This window comes from Rhinoderma darwinii, chromosome 4 (genome assembly GCF_050947455.1).
Source record: "Rhinoderma darwinii isolate aRhiDar2 chromosome 4, aRhiDar2.hap1, whole genome shotgun sequence".
NCBI lineage: Eukaryota > Metazoa > Chordata > Amphibia > Anura > Rhinodermatidae > Rhinoderma > Rhinoderma darwinii.
The window spans coordinates 251,124,412-251,148,705 of NC_134690.1; the positions used below are offsets into that span (position 1 = coordinate 251,124,412).

The 24,294-nt window shown below is 40.3% G+C and overlaps 1 protein-coding gene and 1 long non-coding RNA gene across 2 annotated transcripts in view; one reads left to right on the top strand and one right to left on the bottom strand.

Annotated features, from left to right (window-relative positions):
* ENPP1 (ectonucleotide pyrophosphatase/phosphodiesterase 1) overlaps nt 1-24,294 on the top strand; it is a 117,775-nt gene that overhangs the window by 56,728 nt on the left and 36,753 nt on the right. The window contains exons 7-13 of the mRNA XM_075862389.1: nt 6,905-6,984; nt 11,161-11,280; nt 12,715-12,824; nt 17,411-17,476; nt 18,406-18,478; nt 21,449-21,557; nt 23,208-23,339. Of these exons, the coding sequence (XP_075718504.1) occupies nt 6,905-6,984; nt 11,161-11,280; nt 12,715-12,824; nt 17,411-17,476; nt 18,406-18,478; nt 21,449-21,557; nt 23,208-23,339 (690 nt within the window). The remainder of the gene's footprint in view (nt 1-6,904; nt 6,985-11,160; nt 11,281-12,714; nt 12,825-17,410; nt 17,477-18,405; nt 18,479-21,448; nt 21,558-23,207; nt 23,340-24,294) is intronic.
* LOC142759800 (uncharacterized) overlaps nt 1-24,294 on the bottom strand; it is a 34,868-nt gene that overhangs the window by 4,866 nt on the left and 5,708 nt on the right. Inside the window, exon 2 of the long non-coding RNA XR_012883197.1 lies at nt 11,009-11,278. This is a non-coding gene — a long non-coding RNA (uncharacterized LOC142759800). The remainder of the gene's footprint in view (nt 1-11,008; nt 11,279-24,294) is intronic.

Here is a 24,294-nt window from a genome sequence, read left to right on the forward strand (position 1 = left end):
CATGGTGCCTAAAATATATTCTAAGAGGCCCCAAAATGCACTAAGTGCTTCTTTGCTTCTGGGGCTTGTGTTTTAGTCCACGAGCACACTAGAGCCACATGTGGGACATTTCTAAAAACTTCAGAATCTGGCCAATACATATTTAGTAGTGTTTCTCTGGTAAAACCTTCTGTGTTATAGGAAAAAATGGATAAAAAATTAATTTCTGCAAGAAAAATGAAAATTTGCAAATTTCACCTCCACCTTACTTTACTTTGCTTTAATTCCTGTGAAACACCTAAAGGGTTAAGAAACTTTCTAAATGCTGTTTTGAATACTTTGAGGGGGTCTAGTTTTAAAAATGTTTTTTTTTTTTTTTTTGTGTTTTTTTTTGGGGGGTTTATAATGCATAGGCCCCTCAAAGCCACTTCTGAACTGGTACCTAAAAAAAAAAAAGGCTTTTGGAATTTTCATGAAAATACGAGAAATTGCTGGTCATGTTCGAAGCATTGTAACTTCCTAGAAAAATAAAATAATGTTCAAAAAATTATGGCAATCTAAAGTAGACATATGGGAAATGTTAATTAGTAACTATTTTGTGTGGTATAACATCTACCTTACAAGCAGATACATTTAAATTCAGGAAAATGTTAATTTTTCCAAATTTTCTGTAAATTTTGCTATCTTTCACAAATAAACACTGAATGTATCGACCAAGTTTTACCACTACCATAAAGCCCAATTTGTCACGAGAAAACAGAATTGCTTGGATAGGTAAAATCATTCCAAAGTTCTTACCACATAAAGTGAAATACGTCAGATTTGAAAAATGGGCTCTGCGCCTTAAGGCCCAAACTAGGCTGCGTCCTTAAGGGGTTAAACATGCAATTTATAACCCCATTAATGAAAAAAACATTTCTTGACCCGTTCTGTGTTGCGAACTACTGACCAGCCTCTAATCTCCCCTTCATCTCTAAACTCCTGGAAGGCTTGGTCTACTTTCGCTATCTCCCTGCTAACTCTATTGTTGACCCCTTACAATCTGGTTTCTGCACTCTACATTTTGCAAAGACTGCCCTTACTAGAGTCTAATATGATCTCTTGACTGCAAAATCTAATGAATCTACTGATTCTTCTGAATCTCTCGACAGCGTTTGACACTGTAGACCACAATTTTCCACTGAATATGCCCCACTATGCTCTATCTTGGTTTTCTTCCTACTTCTCCGACCACTGGTTCAGTGTATTATTTGCTAGTTCTACTTCTTCTCCTCTTCCCCTTGCTGTTGGGGTTCCTCAGGGATCAGTCTTAGGTCCACTCCACCTATCTCTGCCCAGCCCCTATTGGACAAACCATTAGCAGATTTTGCTTCCAGTGCCATCTCTAGGCTGACACCCAATTATATACCTCTTCCTGTGACATCACCTCTGCTCTAATACAAAACACCAGTGATTGTCTGTCCGCTGTCTTCAACGTTATGTCCTCTCCTTATCTGAAACCAAATCTTTCTAAAACTGAGCTCCTTGTGTTACCGCCATCTACTAACCTACCTAAACCTGTTGTCTCCATCTCAGTGTGTGGAATTACCATAAATCCTAGGCCGTACACACTCCTGTCACTTTCACCTCAAAAACATATCCAGAATCCACCCTTTTCTTACTGTGAAAACAGCCAAAACTCTCCTTGTCACTTTGAATTACTCTCACCTTGAAGGCCTTACTAATCGGTCTATTCCCCTCCCTAAACTCTCCCCTCTATAATCTATCCTGCATGCAGCAGCCAGGCTCCTCTTTTTTACCAACCGCTACACAAATGCCTCTACCTTGTGCCAGTCACGGAACTGGTTGCCCTTTCCCTTCAGAATAAAATTCAAACTTATTACACTCCCACACAAAGCTCTCCACAGTGCTGCACCTCCCTTATCTCTGTCTACCACCCTACCCTTGCTTTAGATTAACATCCCGTGCGAACGACCTTAGATTAAGCTCTTCCATAATCCGAACCTCCCACTCCTGTCTCCAAGATATCTTTCGTGCTGCACCAGTCCTCTGGAATGTGCTTCCCAGGACAATCAAATTAATTCCCAACATTCACAGTTTAACCCCTTAACGCACCATGACGTAACTGTACGTCAAGGTGAGCAGTAAGTTCGCGCACCTTGACGTGCAGTTACGTCTGTGCTTTGACAGTTAACCACCGCGCGGCGCTACACCGCAGCGGCGGTTAACTGTGCAGGGTGTCTGCCCTGCATTCCCCGTTGCCGATCAGCGGCCCATCGCCGCTGATATCGGCAGTTAACCCCTTAATTGCGGCGCTCGATTTTGAACGCCACAATTAAGGTGTTTAGCGCCGATCGGCAGCCCCCACGTGAAATCACGGGGGCTGGCGATGGTACCCATGGCAACCGGACGCCAGACAATGGCTTCCGGGTTGCCATGTACAGAAGCCTATGAGGACCACGCGGAGGGTGGTCGTCGTAGGCTTCCTGTCAGTGTGACTGTTACGTCACAATGACAGTTGGAATGCATTACACTACGTGTGTAGTGTAATGTATTCCAGCAGCGATCAAAGCTGCAAGTCTAAGTGTTCCCTAATGGGACAAGTGAAAAAAGTAAAAAAAAGAATAAAAATGTTTTAAAAAAAGTGTAAAAATAAAAGTTATAAGTGACATAAACAAGAACTGCTTTTTTTCCTATAATAAGTCTTTTATTATAGGAAAAAAATGAACAAGTAAAAAAAAAAAGTACACATATTTGGTATCACCGCATTCGTAACGACCCCAACTATAAAACTATAATATTATTTTTCCCGCACGGTGAACACCGCAAAAAAAATAAACTAAAAACAATGCCAGAATCACTATTTTTTGGTCACCACCCCTCCCAAAATATGTAATAAAAAGTGATCAAACAGTTGCACGTATGCCAAAATAGTACCGATACAAACTACAACCCGTCCCGCAGAAAACAAGCCCTTACACATCTTTTTTGACTGAAAAATAAAAAAGTTACGGCTCTCATAATATGGTGACACAAAAAATAATGTATTTTCTAAATAAGTTATTTTATTGCGCAAACGCTGCAAAACATAAAAAAACGTATATACATCTGGTATCGCCATAATCGTACCGACCCGCAGAATAAAGTATAATAGTCATTTATAGCCCAGGGTAAACGCCGTCAAAAATAAATAAATAAAAATCATTGTCAGAATTGATGGTTTTTGGTCACCTGGCATGCCGAAAAATTGAATAAAAAGTGATCAACAAAATCGCATGTACCCCAAAATGGTACCAATGAAAATTACAGATTGTCCCGCAAAGAATAAGCCCTCACACGGCTCCGGTGGTGAAAAAATAAAAAAAGTTCCGGCTCCCAGATTATGGCGATGCAAAATGTACAGAGCGTTCCAAAAGCGGATAGGATCGGGTGCCATTTATAAGTGCGACACTGGCCACATATCTGTGGATTATTATTTATTTACCCCATTATTATACCCTCTTATTATGCCCCTGATGTACTCTGCCCAGCCTACATGTGCCCCCACATTAAAAACTGAAATACCAGCAAAACGCCAGAACTACTACCAAGCAAAATCTGCGCTCCAAAAGCCAAATGGCGTCCCTCCCTTCTGAGCCCTACAGCGTGCCCAAACAGCCGTTTACGTCCACCAATATGGCATCTCCATACCCGGGAGAACTCTGTTAATATTTTATGTGGTATTTGTGGCATAAACTGGGAACAACATATAGTGCACTAAAATGACACATCAGTGGAAATTTTAAATTTTCACTCTGCACCATCCGCTGCGCATTAAACCCTTTGCGCACCATGACTTAATAGCATGTCGTGGTGTGGGGGGTGATATATGGAGCGTCTCGCGCGCTGAGCCCGCGCCATACGCTGCGGGTGTCAGCTGTGTATTACAGCTGATACCTGGGACTAACGGACAGAAACAGCGATCACGCTGTTACAGGAGCCTGTAAAAATCACAATATACTGCAATACATTAGTATTGCAGTGTATTCTACCAGTGATCTAACGATCGCTGGTTCAAGTCTCTCAGGGGGACTTATAAAATATGTAAAAACAAAAGTAAATAGTTATTATCAGTGGAAAAAATTAAATAAATATTTAAAGTCCAAAAAGAAACCCTTTTCACATTTTTTCTCTAAAGTAATGTAAAAAAAATACACAAAATTGGTATCGCTGCGTCCGTAAACGTCCAAGCTATTACAATATACCATTATTTAACTCACACGGTGAACGCCGTGAAAAATAAAGAATTTTAAACCGCAAAATCGCAGTTTTTTGTCACCCTGGCTCTACCAAAAAATGTAATAAAAAGTGCTCAAAACGTCTTATGTACGAAAAAATGGTACCAATAAAAACTACAGCTCGTCCCGCAAAAAATAAGCCCCCAAACCACTCTATTGATGGAAAAATAAAAAAGTTGTGGCTCTCGGAAAGCGGGGAGGAAAAACGAAAAAGCAAAAAGCAAAACATGAATCAGTTTGTAAAGGGTTAATTACTTTCTAATGAAAAAGCATTTATGACCACATGTGGGGTATTGCCGTACTCGGGAGAAATTGCTTTACAAATATTGGGGTGCATTTTCTCCTTTTATCTTTTGTGAAATTGAAAAAATTCAACATTTTAGTGGAAATATGTTGATATTAATTTTCACGCCCTAATTCTACTAAATTCTGCAAAAGACGTGTGGGGCCTAAATGCTCACTATACCCCTAGATAGATTCCTTAAGTGGTGTAGTTTCCCAAATGGGGTTACTTTTGGGGGGCTTCCACTGTTTCGGTCTCTCAGGGGCTTTGCAAATTCGACATGACGCCCAAAAACTATTCCAGCTAAATTTTAGCTCCAAAAGCCAAATAGCGCTCCTTCCCTTCTAAGCCCCGGTGTGGGTTCAAACAGCAGTTTATTACCACATATGGGGTATTTACGTAATCAGGAGAAATTGTTTTACAAATGTTGGGGTGCTTTTTCTCCTTTATTCCTTGTAAAAATTAAAAATGGCTACCTTTTTTCAGAAAAAAAGTAGATTTTTACCTTTTACAGACTAATTCCAATGAATTCAGCAAAACAACTGTGGGGTCAAAATGCTAACTTTACCCCTAGAAAAATTCCTTGAGGGGTGTAGCTTCTAAAATGGGGTCACTATTGGGGGGTTTCCACGGTTTTCATCCTTCCAGGGCATTGCAAACGCGACACGGCACTGAAAATTATTCCAGCAAAATCAGAAATCCAAAATCCAAATGGTGCTCCTTCTCTTCTGAGGCCTGCTGTGGGTCCAAACAGCAGTTTATTACCACATATGGGGTATTGCTATAATCGGAAGAAATTGCTTTACATATGTTGGTGTTTTTTTCTACTTTTTTCCTTGTAAAAATTTAAAATTTCTACGTTTTTTTCACAAAAAAAGTAGATTTTCATCTTCACATACTAATTCAAATAAATTTAGCAAAAAAACTGTGGGTTCAAAATGCTAACTATACCCATAGATAAATTCCTTGAGGGGTATAGTTTCCAAAATGGGGTCACTTTTTGGGGGTCTTTACTGTTTTGGTACCACAAGACCTATTCAAACCTGACATGGTGCCTAAAATATATTCTAAAAAAAGGAGGCCCCAAAATCCACTAGGTGCTCATTTGCTTCTGAGGCCAGTGTTTCAGTCCATTATCACACTAGGGCCACATGTGGGATATTTCTAAAAACTGCAGAATCTGGGCAATAAATATTGAGTTGCATTTCTTGGGTAAAACCTTCAGTGGTACAGAAAAAATGTATTACAAATGAATTTTCGAAGAAAAAAAATGAAATTTGTACATTTCACCTCTACTTTGCTTTAATTCCTGTGAAACGCCTAAAGGGTTAAAACACTTTCTGAATGCAGTTTTGAATACTTTGAGGGGTTCAGTTTTCAAAATGGGGTGACTTCTGGGGATTTTCTAATATATAAGGCCCTCAAAGCCACTTCAGAACTGAACTGGTCCCTGAAAAAATAGCCTTTTGAAATTTTCTTGAAAATATGAGAAATTGCTGCTAAAGTTCTAAGCCTTGTAACGTCCTAGAAAAATAAAAGAATGTTCAAAAAACGACGCAAACATAAAGTAGACATATGGGAAATATAAACTAGTAAGTATTTTGTGTGGTATTACTATCTGTTTTACAAGTAAATACATTTAAATTTAGAAAAATTCAAATTTTTGCTAATTTTCTCTAAATCTTGGCGTTTCTTACAAATAAATATTGAATTTAACGACTAAATTTTTTCAGTATCATAAAGTACAACATGTCACGAGTAAACAATCTCCGAATCGCTTGGATAGGCAAAAGCATTCTGGAGTTATTACCACATAAAGTGACACATGTCAGATTTGCAAAAATGGGGCTGGTCCTGAAGGCCAAAACAGGCTTAGACACTAAGGGGTTAAAGCGTGCCCTGAAAGCAAATTTTTTCAGATCGGCTAATTACATTCCCTAATCTGACTTCTTTCCTTGGCCCCACTATTACAATAGTCATCATAAACCGACTTCTTCATTCAGCAGAAGCGCTATTATGTTTTGAAAAGTTACTGGGTTCCGTTGGGTTTCCACCATGCAACAGATCCGGCTTTTCCGTTTTTCCGTTATTCTGTTATAGACCAGATTAATAGAAATCATAGCGCAAATGTAAATATAGCCTAACATGGAAGAAACACTGTGGTCATTTGGTGATTATTTTTTGCTTACTAACAAAGTCTACAAATCTATGAGGGATATATTTATTCACTAGGCCATTGCTCTTGTTATGAGGTCAGGCGTATAACGACGCATATATAGACTACAGTTCATTTTTGAGAAATAAATCCATGTACCATTATTATTTTGCTTCTCTCTGACTTCCTGTGCTTTTACTTCCATTTTAGAGCAATGTGGGACATATACACAAGCTTTAAGGCCGGTGTATCCATCAAAAACCTTTCCAAACCATTATAGTATTGTAACGGTAAGTAGTAACTTTTAATTTTTAGAACTATTTGCTTCACCGAGTTGTTTATTTACTTTAACCTTACATATGTTTGATTCTAGACTGTAGGGATGGAAAAGGGGGGTGTTAAAGGGTATTTTTTGGTACATTCATATGCTACTAAAACAACCCAGATTATTTTCTTCCTTCATTCATCTTATGCTTCTAATAAGTAATTTGTATGAAAGGGGGGATATTGAGAGGCCTGTGTGTCAGTTATAATTTTGCAGCAAAAGCCAAAGTAATGAGTATGTCAGATAGAATCCATTTGTAATTGTAAGCTAAAGCTATTCATCTTTGTCTTGGATTCTTACAATTTGGCATGTGCTTTCCACCTTGTCCATACCAAGAGCAGGGCTGCACTGTCCGTGAGATGAGCATCTTGCCTCACGCGGCGGCCCGCTGCCTCTGAGGGGGTGCCGCCACTGAAACCAGCCACCGCCACCCCCTCTTGCCCTATAATAAGCGAAGAATGGCCGAGCGTCGTTCCTGGCCATTCAGCGCTTTTCAATGACGCAAACGGCGCGATGACTTCATCACGCCGATTGTGTCTTTTGAAAGGCACTGATTGGCAGGTCAGACTGACTTGCTCTGTCAATCAACGCCTCTCATCTTCAGCCCCAGCGGACCTGCTCAGAAGAGAGCAGGTCTACATTGCCACCGGACGGCGTGGGAATGGGATCAAGATGAGTATGTAAAGTGTTTTTTTTTTTTTTTTTGTGTGTGTTTTTTTTTCTAATAAAAATGTGTGACATTATCTACAGAGGGAGTTATATTTGGGGCACTATATACAGGGATGGGCTATATGAGGGACACTATATATGGGGGTGGGCTATATGAGGGACAATATATACAGGGTTGGGCTATATGAGGGACACTATATACAGGGGTGGACTATATGTGGGGCATTATATACAGGGGGGCTATATGAGGGATACTATATACAAGGGTGGGCTATATCTGAGCCACTATATACAAGGGTGGGCTATATGTGGCACACTATATACAGGGGTGGGCTATATGTGGCACGCTATATACAGGGGTGGGCTATATGTGGGGCACTATCTACAGGGGCATCTATAGATGGCACTCTCTGCAGTGGGATCTTTGGGGGCACTATCTACAGGGAGCACTGTGTGTGACACAGTGTATGACACTATTATATTTTGTGGCTTGGTGTGTGGCACCATGAGAATTTTATCTCCGTTTATAGGTGCAGAAATGTTTGAAATTTGAGAAGCTGAAGACATCTGAGCGGCAAACTGCAGAAATGGGCTGTGGCCGGGAGAAGTCATCATAGAGATCTGGACTGGATAGAGAAAAAAAGAGAAAAAGAACTACAATCTGAGACGTGTGAGTCAATTAATGTAAATGTTTATCTGCCTCTAATCAGCACTGTAGTCACTGTATGATCTGCAGCGAGATGATGGGTGGTATGATTTTTTTTTTTTGTGAAGCCACGCCTCCCAGCATATCCTTACCATTGTTCAGGCCATGCTGGGAGCTGTAGTTCTACATCATACAAAGCTATACAGCAGGGGTTGCACTAAATTGATCTGTATTTGTGCTGTGTACTGAGCTTGGTTCTGGGTATGTGTAGATGTTCTGGGCATGTGTCGATGTACTGAGCTTGGTTCTGGGCGTGTCGATGTAGGATATATTTATAATAACAAAATTGCAGGGCAGATGGAGTTGTTTTCAGTTCATTGTATATTTAATGGGAACCTGTCTGGTAGTTTTAACCCCTTGAACCTCCACCATGCAGTAATACATGACGTGACTATTTCCAAACATTCCCTTGTTTGTTTTTATCAGATGCAGCAAATTCTATAAAATCAACTTTTAAAATGGCGCACACTAAATGCTATCTACTCATTAAAGGGGTCATGGGGCGGTGCCGCTATCCTGAAGAGTCACATAGTCCTGCCTCCAAACCCACCTTTACTTTCATGATTGACATCCCACTGGCTGTTATACATCACTACCAGTCTCCTCGAAACTTTCTCGAATGCGCCATTGCCTTGTACACCTTGGGCACACACCGTACAGCGAGGTGTATTCTGCAAGGCTGCACCACGCATGCCAGGCAGTACAAGGCAACGGCGCATCCAAAACAGTTGAAGGATGTCAATCAAAATCTGGGGGGCGCCATTTCAATTTTTTCTTCAGGCAGCAGAAAAGCTAGAATCGGCCCTGAACAAGAGGCAGCAATTCCGAAATGTACTTTGTCTATATTGTTGTAAATAAAGGTCAGGTTGGCTCATATATTAATTTACAATACTGCAAAGGAAGCAACATCACATAAATGCAGCGTTGTGGTTAGATCCACAAATCTTCACACAGTGGAGCCATATTATTCACTGCCGCTGTGTGACTGGAATATTGCAATACTCCTCTTAATAGATTATATGTTTCTGGCTGTTTATCCAAGTTTGCATAGAAGTGCCATAGCTTTTCTGATGGAATGTAAATAAGTATGCTGAGGATTTGATACAATTACTATAGTACCGTACAATTACTGTATATCCAGTCTAGATATTCCTCTGTAAATGTAACTGTCTAGACTCCAGAATGATACATTTTACCCACACTTAAAGGGAACCGGTCATGTTGAAGATGCTGTCCTATATGGAGGCAGCATGTTATAGAGAAGGAAAAGCTATACTGATTGATATATATTTTCGTGCAAAGAAATTCAGGATAACCTGTAATTTTATTTAAATCCCTGCTCAATGTGGGCAAAAGAGTCCAGTGGGCGGTTTTACTCAGCGATTGACAACCTTCCCAGTATGAGTGTGAATACAGCTGCCAATCACGGAGTAGGACCACCCACTGGACTCTTCAGTCGAGAGTTAGCAGTAATTTAAATCAATAAATTACAGGTTATCCTATCTCTTTTCACATTACCCTATATATCATTCTGCTTAGCTCCTTCTGCTTTACAACATTATGTCTGCAGCTGGAACTGCATGTTTGACATCTTAGTATAGGCCATGAATATCTGACCGTTTGGGGTCTGACTCTTGGCACCCCCTATGATCAGCTGTTTAAAGAGGCTACAGTGCTCTGGTGAGTGCTGCTTCCCCTTCATTGCTTGCACAGCTCAACACTGTCACAGATTTACATCACCCGATAACTCTTTAAACACTGTAGCAAACTATCAAGATGGGAGAGAGATTTATGCTACTGATGTATTTAGCTAGCAGATGATTAGACTGAATACATTGTAGCAAACCCTCCATTGTAAGAAGTATTAGGTCTCTGGAGGTATTTTAGTTTCTGGATGTAAACCAGAACGTTCCCATTACGAAGAGCAAGCTGACATTTTGGGAAATAATGAGAAATTGATACGCAATATATATTTAAACGTAGCAGAACTTTACATTTATGTAATGATTATGCTTTCTTTATTTTACACTGGAAACCCTTTTGAGAACAATACTACTCTGGACAACAAAAATCACTGAACAGGCCATACTTAATCATAAGGGCAGGTACACACACCACTTCCCAGCAGGATGCAGATCAACCACAATGCTACATAGAGTAAGATTACACAGGTGAAATATACAGACACTCTCTCGCCTACTATTCATGGGGGGGGGCGGCTTAGTATTCCCATTGCACACCAATAAAGCTATTAAAAATGTGTCAGTCACATGGTTACATGTAGTACACCATGCTGGCATACAGCTTATTAGTCACGCCCATACTATTAGACCAGGTGGGCTGCCCAGCACCATCCAAATGTACGACACAATATACGGACACACTATTCTCCCCAGCACTACAAGGCCTGGCTGCATCCTGAAAAGATATTCATGATAAACTATAAATATCAATGATAAACATGAGATATTAGTTGATATTTTGGCTAAAAGCAGCAAGCTCGCAAGCCGCATCAAGGGTACCCATCGTATTGAGAGACTCTACACTCCTATTACAAACACATCAGTGAAAAATAACTATATTCATTTAAAATCACTGAACAGGCCATACTTACTCATAAGGGCAGGTAACCATACCACTTCCTCTGGACATGTGCAGCACCGATGCTTTGTCTCTCATTTTATTATTTTTCTTTTTATCTGATGAAATGTTTTTTAGCTGTATCAACAAATACCATCTGTATCATCTTGTTCTTTTGGATTACAGGGTCTCTATCCAGAATCACATGGGCTTGTGGACAATAAAATGTATGACCCTCACCGGAATGCATTTTTCACATTAAGAAATTCTGAGAAGTTTCATCCTTCGTGGTACCAAGGAGAACCTGTATGTAAAAAGAAAGTGTTACAGAAGTTGTTAGTTTTTTGTTTTTTTTACGTAATACATGGACTACGTTTACATTGGGGACTTATGTTATCTCCAAGTGCATTTTCTTTTTTCTCTACCTTCTGATACTTATTGATGTTGAAGTTATTCTTGCTTGTGATGTTAACACAAAAATTGCCTACTTGAGTCTCTTCTTTTATTATAATTTTAATTGGGATTGTTTAACTCTTCCTAATGAACTTATAAGGTTAATTAACAAATTTATTTTTTTAAATAATCTAGTTCTACTACTGTCAAGTGTGCAAGTTATGTCTGTTATGTTTAGTCATTTATTTATACTTTGCGTATATTGCTACCCAATGTTGTCTTGCATTTCAGTATGACAGATATGCAGCTTCCAACAATACAATGGCCAACGTTTGGTCAGGTGTATCTTACGCCAGTCTAAGTAAAGGAGGTAGTTGAGTGATTTGCGGCAAATTTATCAAAATAAATTTATTATTTTTGCCGCAAATCAATTTAGACTAATTTATTATTGATTTGTGCCAAAAAGAACAGATGTTTATGCCTCACTAGACCCTTATCAAAAGTGTCTAGAAAAAAAGGTGGCTTAGCGGAAATGGGGCATGGCTTAAAATGCACCAAAATTTTAGCCCAAAACACTGGCGTAAACTAAGCAAACAAAGAGGTGGTTTAAGGATGAGAAAAGCGTTTAACGTATCTACAAAAATGCGCCAAATTTACCATACAGCATGCCCCACTTTGATAAATTTTGACTCTTATTCTGATTGCCTGGTCTAAACTTACGATAAGGTTTAGGTCTAAATTATAGACCGCATTAGTAAATCTCAACGATTTTATTTTTTTTGGGGGCGGGGCTACATAATATTTTACTCCCGCTCCTGTAAGACAAAGAAAAATATTTAAAAAAACACCCAAAACATCGCTTTTCAGAATTGAGATTAAAAGGACAAAGTTACGAAACAAAATGCATGGGAGTTCTGTTACAAATTACATTAAAAAAAAATGTAACCAAATTTATTAAAGACGTGCATTAGCCAAATGGTTGTGTAGGAAAGATAAATATGTCTAACAAGCCTATTGAGTTGTCATCTGTGCTATTTTGAAAAAATTGCCACAATTTGTATTAAGATATGTTCACACAAGGCAGATTTACTGCAGCAATTTCACTGGCTGTATACGTATATATGTAAATGGGATTGTTTTCGCAGCATGTGCGAGTGACTTTTACAAACCCCGTTCAGAAGTAAGGGGCTAATTCAGATGTAAGGGATTTATGGCAAAGCTTGTTATGTATCAGTACTGAAACCTATCCAAACTACAATGAGCCTTTCGTTTGACTAATTCAGAAGTGAAGTCCTTTATAACTCTTGGGCTATTTGTCTAGTTATATTTATTATTCTCAATTTATAGGTATGGATAACTGCCATGAATCAAGGGTTAAAGACTGCAACTTTCTTCTGGCCAGGATCAGATGTTAAGATTAATGGAGCCTTTCCGAATTTTTATAAAGAATACAATGGGTAATTTTAAAGTTAAATTGCTTTTTTAAGAATGTTCTTCAGAATAGCTCATGTTGTTGAAAGATGCCCAAAAGAGACACTTGGCAATAAAGAATTTCCTAGCATTCATAATAAAACAAAGAAGCCGCAACATACCTAAAGGGTAACTAAACGTTCAACAAACTTCTGAAATGTCATAGTGACAAGTCAGAAATTCTGATTGCTGGGGGTCTGAGCACTGAGACCCCCACCGATCGCTAAATAGAAGCGCTCGTGTGAGCCGCTTTGATTCTGTTAAAAAAACAAAAAAAACAACTCATTATAACTAGAGATGAGCGAACCGGGACAACCGAACCCGGTTTTTGTCCGAACATCGGGAAAAGTTCGGTTTGCAGCGAATCCGAACTTCACCGGGTTCGGACGAACCCGTTTTGACCGAACCCGGTCAAAAATATTATACAAATCGGCAGCCACTTGTCTCTATCAATCACTGATAGAGAAAAGAGGCTGCTGATTAAAAATAAAATAAAAAGCATTTCATACGTACCCGGTCGTTGTCTTGGTGACGAGTCCCTCTTCTTCCTCCAGTCCGACCTTCTTTTCTGACGCGGCACCCTGTGATTGGCTGCAGAGGCCACGGCAGCCTGTGATTGGCTGCAGCGGTCACATGAGCTGTATCGTTATCCAGGAATGTCGGGCCGGATGTCGAGAGGGACGCGTCACCAAGGCAACGGCCTGGAGACCGGACTGGAGGAAGCAAAAAGTTCTCGGTAAGTGTGAACGTCTTATTTTTTTTTTTTTTTTACAGGTTACTCTATATTCTGATCGGAATTCACTGTCCAGGGTGCTGAAACAGTTACTGCCAATCGGTTAACTCTTTCAGCACCCTGGACAGTGACTATTTACTGACGTCGCCTAGCAACGCAGCCGTAATGACGGGTGCACACATGTAGCCACCCGTCATTACGGGGCCTCATGCACACGACCGTAAAAACACCCGTTATTACGGGTCGTAATTACGACCCGAAATAGTGGGCACATAGACTTCTGTTAGCCACGGGTACCTTCCCGTTTTCTCACGGGAAGGTGCCCGTGCCGTTAAAAAGATAGAACATGTTCTATTTTTTTATTTTACGGGCCGTGCTCCTATACTTTATAATGGGAGCACGGCTCGGCAAAACGACCGGCTGCCCGTGCTCATCTCCTGAAATACTCTGTGCTGCCTTAAACTCTGTGGACAGGTCAGGATCCTGTTTCTTTTAACCCGTTAGTGACCGGCCCATCGTGTTTCTACGTCGGTCACTAACGGGCCTTATTCCGATGCCATAGACTTTTTACGTCGCGGCATCGGAATAAGTAAACAGAGCAGGGAGCTGTCAAATCTCCCTGCTCTCAGCTGCTAGAGGCAGCTCAGGGCTGGGAGCGTCCCTGCTCTGCCGTGTGAGATCGATATTAGTATCGATCTCACACCTTTAACCCCTCAGATGCGGTGCTCAATAGCGAGCACCGCATCTGAGTGGTTTTGGAGAGAGGGAGGGAGCTCCCTCTCTCTCCCACCAACACCCGGCGATACGAGCGCCGAGTGTCTGTGTCTCTAATGGCAGCCGGGGGTCTAATAAAGGCCCCCAGGTCTGCCTGGAGTGAATGCCTGCTAGATCATGCCGCAGGCATGACCTAGCAGATGCCTGTCCGTGTTAAACGGACAGGCAGTAATGCACTGCAATACAAAAGTATTGCAGTGTATTATAAATGCGATCGCAGAATCGCATATTATAGTCCCCTAGTGGGACTAGTAAAAAAGTGAAAAAAAAGTTTAAAGTTAATTTAAAAAAAAATGTGAAAAAAAATGAAAAACCCAGCTTTTCCCCTTACAAAATGCTTTACTATTAAAAAAACAAAATAAAGTTACACATATTTGGTATCGCCGCGTCCGTAACGACCCCGACTATAAATCTATTACATTATTTAACCCGCACGGTGAACGCCGTAAAAAAATTAATAAAAAACTATGGAAAAATTGCTGTTTTCTGTGAATACTGACTTTAAAAAAATGTGATAAAAAGTGATCAAAAAGTTGCATCTACTCCAAAATGATACCAATAAAAACTACAAGTCGTCCCGCAAAAAAAAAGCCCTCATACAACTGCATCGGCGAAAAAATAAAAACGTTACGGCTCTTCAAATATGGAGACACAAAAACAAATAATTTTGAAAAAAAAGCGTTTTTACTGTGTAAAAGTAGTAAAACATACAAAAACTATACAAATTTGGTATCGTTGCAATCGTAACAACCCGCTGAATAAAGTTATTGTGTTATTTATACCACACGGTAAACGGCGTAGATTTAGGACGCAAAAAAGAGTGGCAAAATTTCAGATTTTTTTCTATTCCCCCCCCCCCCCAAAAAAAGTTAATAAAAGTTAATCAATAAATAATATGTACCTAAAAATGGTGCTATTAAAAAATACAACTTGTCCCGCAAAAAACAAGACCTTATACAGCTATGTCGACGCAAAAATAAGAAGGTTATAGCTCTTGGAATGCGACGATTGAAAAACGTAAAAAAATAACTTGGTCATTAAGGTCCAAAATAGGCTGGTCATTAAGGGGTTAAATGCTGCTAGGGAACCCGCTTGATCCACTATATAAGGCTGCGCTACAGTGCAGCATTTAAAAGAAACAGGATCCTGACCTGTCCACAGAGTTTAAGGCAGCACAGAGTATTTCAGGAGATGAGCGTGCAGATTCAGTGCTGCTGTGAACTCTGCTCTTACCATTACGTAGCTCTCAGTCTGTTACCTCTCCTCCACTCCTGTCCTCAATAACACCTTCACATGGTTGGCAAGTCACCACGTAATGGTAAGAGCAGAGTTCACAGCAGCACAGAGTATTTCAGGAGATGAGCGTGCGGATCTTGTGCGGGGTAGTGACTTGCCAATCATGTGAAGGTGTTATTGAGGACAGGAGTGGAGGAGAGGTAACAGACTGAGCTACGTAATGGTAAGAGCAGAGTTCACAGCAGCACAGAATCTGCACGTTCCTCTCCTGAAATACTCTGTGCTGCTGTGAACTCTGCTCTTACCATTACTTAGCTCAGTCTGTTACCTCTGCTCCACTCCTGTCCTCAATAACACCTTCACATGATTGGCAAGTCACCACTTAAATGGTGACAGGAGTGGAGGAGAGGTAACTGACTGAGAGCTACGTAATGGTAAGAGCAGAGTTCACAGCAGCACAGAATCTGCACGCTCATCTCCTGAAATACTCTGTGCTGCAGAGGCCGCCGCAGCCTGTGATTGGCTGCAGAGGCCGCCGCAGCCTGTGATTGGCTGCAGAGGCCGCCGCAGCCTGTGATTGGCTGCAGAGGCCGCCGCAGCCTGTGATTGGCTGCAGAGGCCGCCGCAGCCTGTGATTGGCTGCAGAGGCGGTAACGTGGGATGAAGCGTCATCCCTAGAGGCCGGCCTTCTGATGTGCGTGACCGCCACTACAGCCTGTGATTGGCTGCAGCGGCGACATGGATGAAACGTCATCGCTGGAGGCCGGACAGGAGGAATGTAAGTGTGAACGTATTTTTTTTTTTATTACATTAAAATTTTATTTTCTGCGCGCCGAGCATGGTACTGTCAAGGTTGCTGAAAGAGTTAGCGCAGCCCATTAACTCTATCAGCACCCTGGACAGTACCATGCTCGGCGCACGGAAATTACAGGTTCGGTCAGAACTAGTTCGGTCCGAATCAAACTTTTTTGTGAAATTCGGCGAACTAGCCGAACCGAACTTTTCATAAGTTCGCTCATCTCTAATTATAACATTCATTATATGCTGAATATTATTTATTTGCTGAAGTTAAAATACTGTAATTGTCCTGCACTAAGCACTCTTAAATAGTCTTATCACAGGATGCCGGCGGGGTGAAAGAGGGAGCTCCCTCCCTCTCTCCAAAACTACTCAGATGCGGTGCTCACTATTGAGTGCGGCATCTGAGGGGTTATACTGGCAAGATCGATACGGATATAGATCTCACCCATTCGAGCAGGGCTGCTCCCTGCCCTCAGCTACCGGAGGTAGCAGAGAGCAGGGAGATTTAACGGCTCCCTGCTCTGTTTATTCTGATTCAGCGCTGTGAAAAGGCGTATTCATCGGAATAAAGCCCATTAGTGGCCGCCGTAAAAAGGCGTATTGGCGGTCACTAATGGGTTAAGGAGTAGTTAGAAGCTTCGTGGCAACTTTTTTTTTATTGCTCCAATGTATTTAACATAAAAATGAAGCAACTTTGCAAAAACTCTTGGTTCAAAGGTATTCTATTTTGAGTATACAGTTCCTATGCAGAACGAAGAGTATCCAAGGTTACATACTACAAATAAACCCTGTATGTAGTCTTATTGGGCAGTTCTGTTTTACTCCTTTCCACCTTCATTCTCTTTTTGCTAACCTACAAACTGTAGGAATGCTATGAAATGTATACAAAAAGGGAATAAATGGGGTATATACTTTTCAGATTTCTGGCTTTATAATATTGCTCTTGGGTTCCTCCCCTACGTTTTTTTCCTGGAAATTCTTCTGTAAATCCTTTTGATGAATGTTTAATATAGTACTTTTGTTTTGCAGATCGGTACCTTTTGAGACTAGAGTCATGTCTATTCTCAAATGGCTGCATCTACCTGAAGATGTTAGGTGAGATATCTTTTAATATGTTCTACATTGCACGTTAATTGTATGCTATACTATAAAACCAGTGGTAGCCGTTCTCATAGACCTTGGCTCCTCAGGCTAATGTCTGCCTATCAGCTATACCTTCCCTTCAGACATTATATTTATAACGTAACTGTATATTCTTTCTCCGAAATTATACAAAATGTGTTTTTCACATTTTATGACTGTAATCATGCTACTATACTTTAGGGAATTGCCTTAACAGCAATTTCTAATATATGGTACCTCTAAAACCCAAATCCGTTCCTATATAAGCAGGAGGAATTCAGGGGGAAGTAGTCGCAGAAAAATCTAATACGCAAAGTTTGATTTGCCAGAGTACTGGTGCCATATGTGGTTCTTGAGTGGAAAGACGAGGGGCACTGTAACGTTCTCCCTCCATACATAGGAGCAGAAAAACTGCCATTCTGCTAGCCACACCAGGGAAAATACAGATGAGGATTTTGATTACTTGTGGTCAGCTCACCTACTTTACCTGAATCACTCCTGCTTTTGAGTGATAATTCAGACAATAAAAGTTTATAGGGGATTACTGATACTGCCATAATACTTTTCATTTCTGAATTATATACGTAAGTGTAAAAAAAATAATCGTAGACCATTTTAAAAATGTTATGACAAGAATCCCAAAGGGCATCATGTACCCGGGGGGGGGGGGAGGGGGGACACATTTTGCAATTTTATGCCAATGAAATACCACAGTGAAGAGCTATACATCTATTTGCAGTTCTAATCTTGAATACTGCGTTCTTGTAAATAAGGGAGCCGCGCGTTATGGTAGCGTTCTAACATGGTGAATGTTCAGTTTAATCCTTTATTTTAGAATGCTGTTGTGTATTCATTCAAAATAATTGACAAGTGTGTGTCGTTCTTGGCACTGTTTGATTTAGACCACACTTTTACACTCTGTATTTAGAAGAACCAGATTCGTCCGGACACCGGCATGGTCCAGTCAGCAGTGCAGTAAGTAAAACACCTGAATGTTTTTTTAACGTATATAACCTCAATTTGCATGACCGAGCTGATGTGTCTTAGCAGGTATTCATTAATTTGGTGATTGCAATCTTCAATTCTCATCTACAGGCCTTGTTACAAAAAGAAAGATCTGCTCTTGACTATGGAGCAATATTTCAAGATTATACTCACGTGGTGGATTAGTGACAGCTGACCAGTTAAAGGGCCATAATTGAAATATGGAAACTCCCAGTAGGTTATTACTTGTGCCTAGAAAGAGGTTTCCAATCATCAAACATCCACAAAAATGTCATTCCTTCTATTTTGCACTCCAATATAAAATTGATCATATATTAGGGAGTCAGAAATTCTAGCGATAGCAGGAGGATTGAACACTTGCTTCTGTTCCCTAGCGGAATACAGCGAATTGCTGGGGGTGCCAGAAGGGATGTAGCTAAAGGCTCATGGGCCCCAGTGCAAAAGTCCTTCTTGGGCCCCCTCCCAACTTCTTTCCATGGTCGATGACCCGCAGCTTTCAGCTGCATCGCTGGGTCTCCTAAGTGACCCAACGATGCAGTACTAGCAGCCAGGGCGTCGCTAAGGTCTTAAAATGTCAAGGTAGACAGCATATCTATAGTACTATGACCCTATAGCTATGGATAGGATTAGATACAGTTGCTCAGCAGACTTTATCACATATGATAGGCTTAGATATACGGCCCAGCTCGCTGACATTGTGGCTGCAGCGCTGGACCCAGGAAAGGTAAGTATAATAATTGCTTTGCTTTTTTATGTGTTACAAATTTTTTTTTTTTATTACAGGTTCGGTTATTGACTTCTTCAGATTTGAGGACTACTTCGATGACCACGTTTTTTTTTTATTCTCAATAAAATGGTTAATGAGGATTGTGTGGGGGGTTTTTATTTCAATAAAATATTTTTTTCTATGTCCTTGTGTTTTTTTTTTATACTTTATTACCACAGACTTAGTAATGGCCGCTGGCTGATTGACAGCATCCATTACTGAGGCGGGGCTTAATGTTAGCCGGTGAAAAGGCTAGCACTAACCCACCATTATTACCTCTGTACACACCGCCACCAGCGGTACCAGGAAGAGCCGTATGTTGTATCTGGCTGGTTATGAAAAATAAAGGGGATCCCACATTGTTTTTTCCAATTTATTATTATTTTTTCTTAAATTACATAGGGTCCCCCCCATTTTTCAGAATCCTCCAGATACAACATAGCAACAGCAGGCTAGCATTACGATGGTGGCAAGGCCCACTGTTTTGGGGCTTTCCCAGCCTAATAATACCAGCTTCAGCCACCCCAGTACCCGACCATCACTACAGATAGTCGGGTACTGGATCGCACCCGAGTCTTCCAAGTACCCCTGGTTGCAGTGGGTACCAGGGTAATAATGGGGGTTATTGTTAGCCTTTTCAATGGCTAACACTAAGCCCTGCCTTTGTAATCGACGCTATCAATCAGCCAGCGAACATTACTAAGGCTGTAGTAATAAAGTTTAAAAAAAATACAAAGCTATAAAAAAAATATATATTTTATTGAAATAAAATGGTTAACGAGGGTTGTGTGTTTTTTTTTTTTTTTAATTGAAAATAAAAAAGCCATCAACAAAGTAGTCCTCGAATCTGACGTAGTCCAAAAACCGAAACTGTAAATATGAACACAAAAAAAACCCCATGTGTAAAACTTGTGGTAGGCTTCGATACAGGGACCATTAGGCTGGGTTCACACGTGGCGGAATTTCACTTGAATTCCGCAGCGGACACTCCACAGCGTTAATCCGCAGCGGAGCCGTTTCTCCATTGACATCCACTTAAATTTAGAAGTGTTCGTTTAGACGATGCGTAAAATTCCGCTGCGGAGCATAGGCTGCGGAGCGGAATTTGGTGTCCGCAGCATGCTCTGTCTGTTGCGGAGCAGTGGCGGACTGGTTGCGGACTCATGGCGGAATTTCTCCATTGACTTCAATGGAGATTCTAAATTCCGCAATGAAGTCCGCAGCTGTCATGCACATGTTATGTGTGCTGCGGATGCGTCTTGCTTTTTTAACATGACATTTCTTCATTCTGGCTGGACCTATGTATTTCTAGGTCTACAGCCAGACTGAGGAAGTCAATGGGGCTCCCGGAATTACGGGAGCGTTGCTAGGAGACGTCAGTAAATAGTCACTGTCCAGGGTGCTGAAAGAGTTAAGCGATCGGCAGTAACTGTTTCTGCACCCTGGACAGTGACTACCGATCCCAATATACAGCAACCTGTAAAAAAAATAGAAGTTCATACTTACCGAGAACTCCCTGCTTCTGTCTCCAGTCCGGCTTCCCAGGATGACGTTTCAGTCTAAGTGACGGCTGCAGCCAACCACAGGCTGCAGCGGTCACATGGACTGCCGCGTCATCCAGGGAGGTCGGGCTGGATGCCGAAAGAGGGACGCGTCACCAAGACAACGGCCGGTAAGTATGAAATTCGTTTACTTTCACTAGGGAAAGTGCTGTCCCTTCTCTCTATCCTGCACTGATAGAGAGAAGGGAAGCACTTTTTCCGCAGTCCGCAGCAGCTAGTCCGCATCAATTTACTGCACATTTTGGGCAGATCCGCAGCCGTAATCCGCAACCCGGATTAGGTGCGGCATTGATGCGGACAGTTGCGGAGAAAATCCGCCACGTGGGGGCATGCCCTTACTGTCATCTGAGGCCCTGTATCTAAGCCTACCAAGTTTATAAACCACTGTGATTTATGGCAAAAATCTAAGTATCAGACATGGATTTCCAGCCATGTGAACATAACAAAAGTTAAAAGGAGCCTATACAATGCTGAAACAAGTCCATAAGTGCTATTAAACATCTGTCTGCATTCATGTGTACAGTAATTTAGAATTGTGTCTACATGATTTATGATGCATATTTATATTGTACTAACAAGATTTCCTTCATCTTACCTTGAATGTCTATGCAGGTCATAAAAGCCCTCATGAATGTAGACCGAATGGTAGGAATGTTGATGGATGGACTTAAACAAATGAATTTAGACAAATGTGTTAATCTTTTACTTCTCTCCGACCATGGTAAGAACATTATATGTAATACTTATATCCTCTAATTTCAAAGCTAGCCTTGTATGCAAGAATACGGACCATGGGGGAGATATATCAAAACTGATGCAAAGAAAAAGTGGAGTAGTTACCCATGGTAACCAATCAGGTTGCTGATTTTGGTTTTCAAGGTCTCTGAGAAATTAGAGGGGGATTCTGATTGGTTGCAATGGGCAACTCCTGCACTTTTCCTTTGCACCACTTTGGATATATCTTCTCCATTGTATCTTTGTAAGCTTCAGTTCACCTTTGAATATATTATTTACATATAGAATTAATTTACTTTTAAAAAGTAGAGAACTAACTTATCTGGTACTTAGTTACAGCCTGGTTATATCCCAGAACGGAAAAATATTTTTCTGTTGGCTTCAGAGCTAAAATCTCTCGGCATTTTTTTGCTGGCTCAGTCTTTGCATAGGGCTTGTTCTGATGACTTCATTTCTGGAAAGTGACATTTTGGAAAGACTGTCCCGCTGCATTATATGATCATCGCTTTAAGGGGTGTTTATGTTAATAATTCTGTTTCCAATAGCAATGAGCAGAATTGTAAAAGCAGCTCTGACTGTTACTTAATATATATAAACTGATCTTAAGAGATAAACATATGCCATGGAGAGGGAAAAATTACAGTCAAATTCTTATCATTAACTCTGAATCAACTATCAAAGGTTTCAATTTTTGGATTTAAAAATGTATCAAGGCCATTTGTTTTGTTCCTTCCTTCCTTCCTTCCTTCCTTCCTTCCTTCCTTCCTTCCTTCCTTCCTTCCTTCCTTCCTTCCTTCCTTCCTTCCTTCCTTCCTTCCTTCCTTCCTTCCTTCCTTCCTTTCCAGCCCCAGGCAATATGATTAATATGTTTTACACTGCTGATCCAAAGCTAGACTGCGGTTTACTCCTCCAGCATATAGAGTACTTGGTCTTTCTGACCTACAGAATATTCCTTTGGATGCCAAATTGGCAGGATTTCTAAACCATTGGGTCATGTAATAATAGAATTTTGCCTTATAACTCATTTATGGGCTGTGTTACACTTGTATTTGTACAGAGCCTTAATAAAGATGAATGATCCCTCTACTGTACCTGTGTATGCCTCCAATTTCATACAAAGTCAAAGAGACTTTTTTTTTTCTGTTGGATTCCCTACGAATCTGACAATAAAAAATGGTGGCATGGTCCATTGGATGCCGTATGTATGAAGGTGTTCTCTCCTATGAGCATTGCTAAGGAACTGTAAAGGCTCCATGCACCGGGTTCTGCAGCGTGCTTGAGTCCTAAAGAGAATTTGTCATCAGTACAGGTCCTATTTCTAAAGCGTCACGGCTGACGTGGGGGAAGGTGGTTAATGCATGTAGTGCCTATGGTTATAATATTAAAGTTTAGCTGGTATAGGCTGTGGTACAAATGCTCTTATTGAAATAGTGTGTATGATATGGCTAATTTTTTCAGATTTGAACCAGAATGATGGGATGAAGGGTTTAATAGGAACAAAAAAATCAGGGTCCAAAAAAACCGCAAAGAGGGTTGAACAAATACTGTACAGCAACGTTGCCTGTACCGTATAGGTGTTTGTCGCTTTATTGCTTGACATACTGGATTTTAACTTTCTATATTCTTTATTTATCAGGCATGGAGGAGTCACGTTGTGAAAATATTGAATATCTGACAACTTATGTAAACTCCTCTAAAGACTACATTGTGATATATGGACCAGCAGCACGTCTGCGACCTGTGCGATTACCAGATGAGTATTTCTCTTGTATGTTCTTATCTTGCTACTACTATCTGTCATGACCTATTTTTTGCCCTATTGACTTAGGCAGTCATTATTTGTTGTGTTGGAAATGGTCATCAGCCAGGTTAAAAATGAATAGAAATGCACTGTAAACCTTGGGTTATTTTTTCAAAGCAGTCCCTGCATTTAATATAATGTTTTATACATGTGTATACAAATGTGTTTGAATATTGAATTTACAGGGCTTGCTTATGCATATTCACACATCAGTCTTTTATCATGCACCTAACTGGCTAATATATGGTATTTATAATTAGTGTTGGTGGTTTTATAAACTAAATTACATTTTATATTCACAAAAAAACTGCTGCAAAATATCTATATAATAAAAACAAATGCATATAGTTAGACCTTTCTTATATTAAACTATTTGATCAAAATTCGGATTCAAACCAGACAAGTCTCCATTTTTTCCAGACCACTTATACTTTGTATAAATATTTGACTGAAATTGATTTATATAGGAAAGTGCAAATTGTATCTTACAACAATTTACCAATATGATGGTTATTTTTTCACATATGTTGCATCAAAATGTAATTTGTTTTGCTATAGTCCTCTAAATTGTTTTTTGATGGGCCTTTTTTCTTTTTAATATCCTCGCATTTTCAATTTGTATAGGATAACAACTGAACTGCAGATAGTACTGTGTTTACTGATCAAAAAAGAAAGGCAGATGTGTTGCTAGGATGGTGATGACCATGTAATGACAAGCAAACCTATCACTGTGCTTTAGATTAATACTTATCCCATTCAAAGTGATATACATACTTTGACCCACAAAGCGCAGCCAGTCTTATAGAGGAAATGTAAATCTGGATAGAACGCTAACTCAAAAAGCAGCAAGAATTCTGCAGTATAACTATACATGTAATGTATTATGCGTAAAGGGTATGCTCACCTTTTAACATTAATTTAC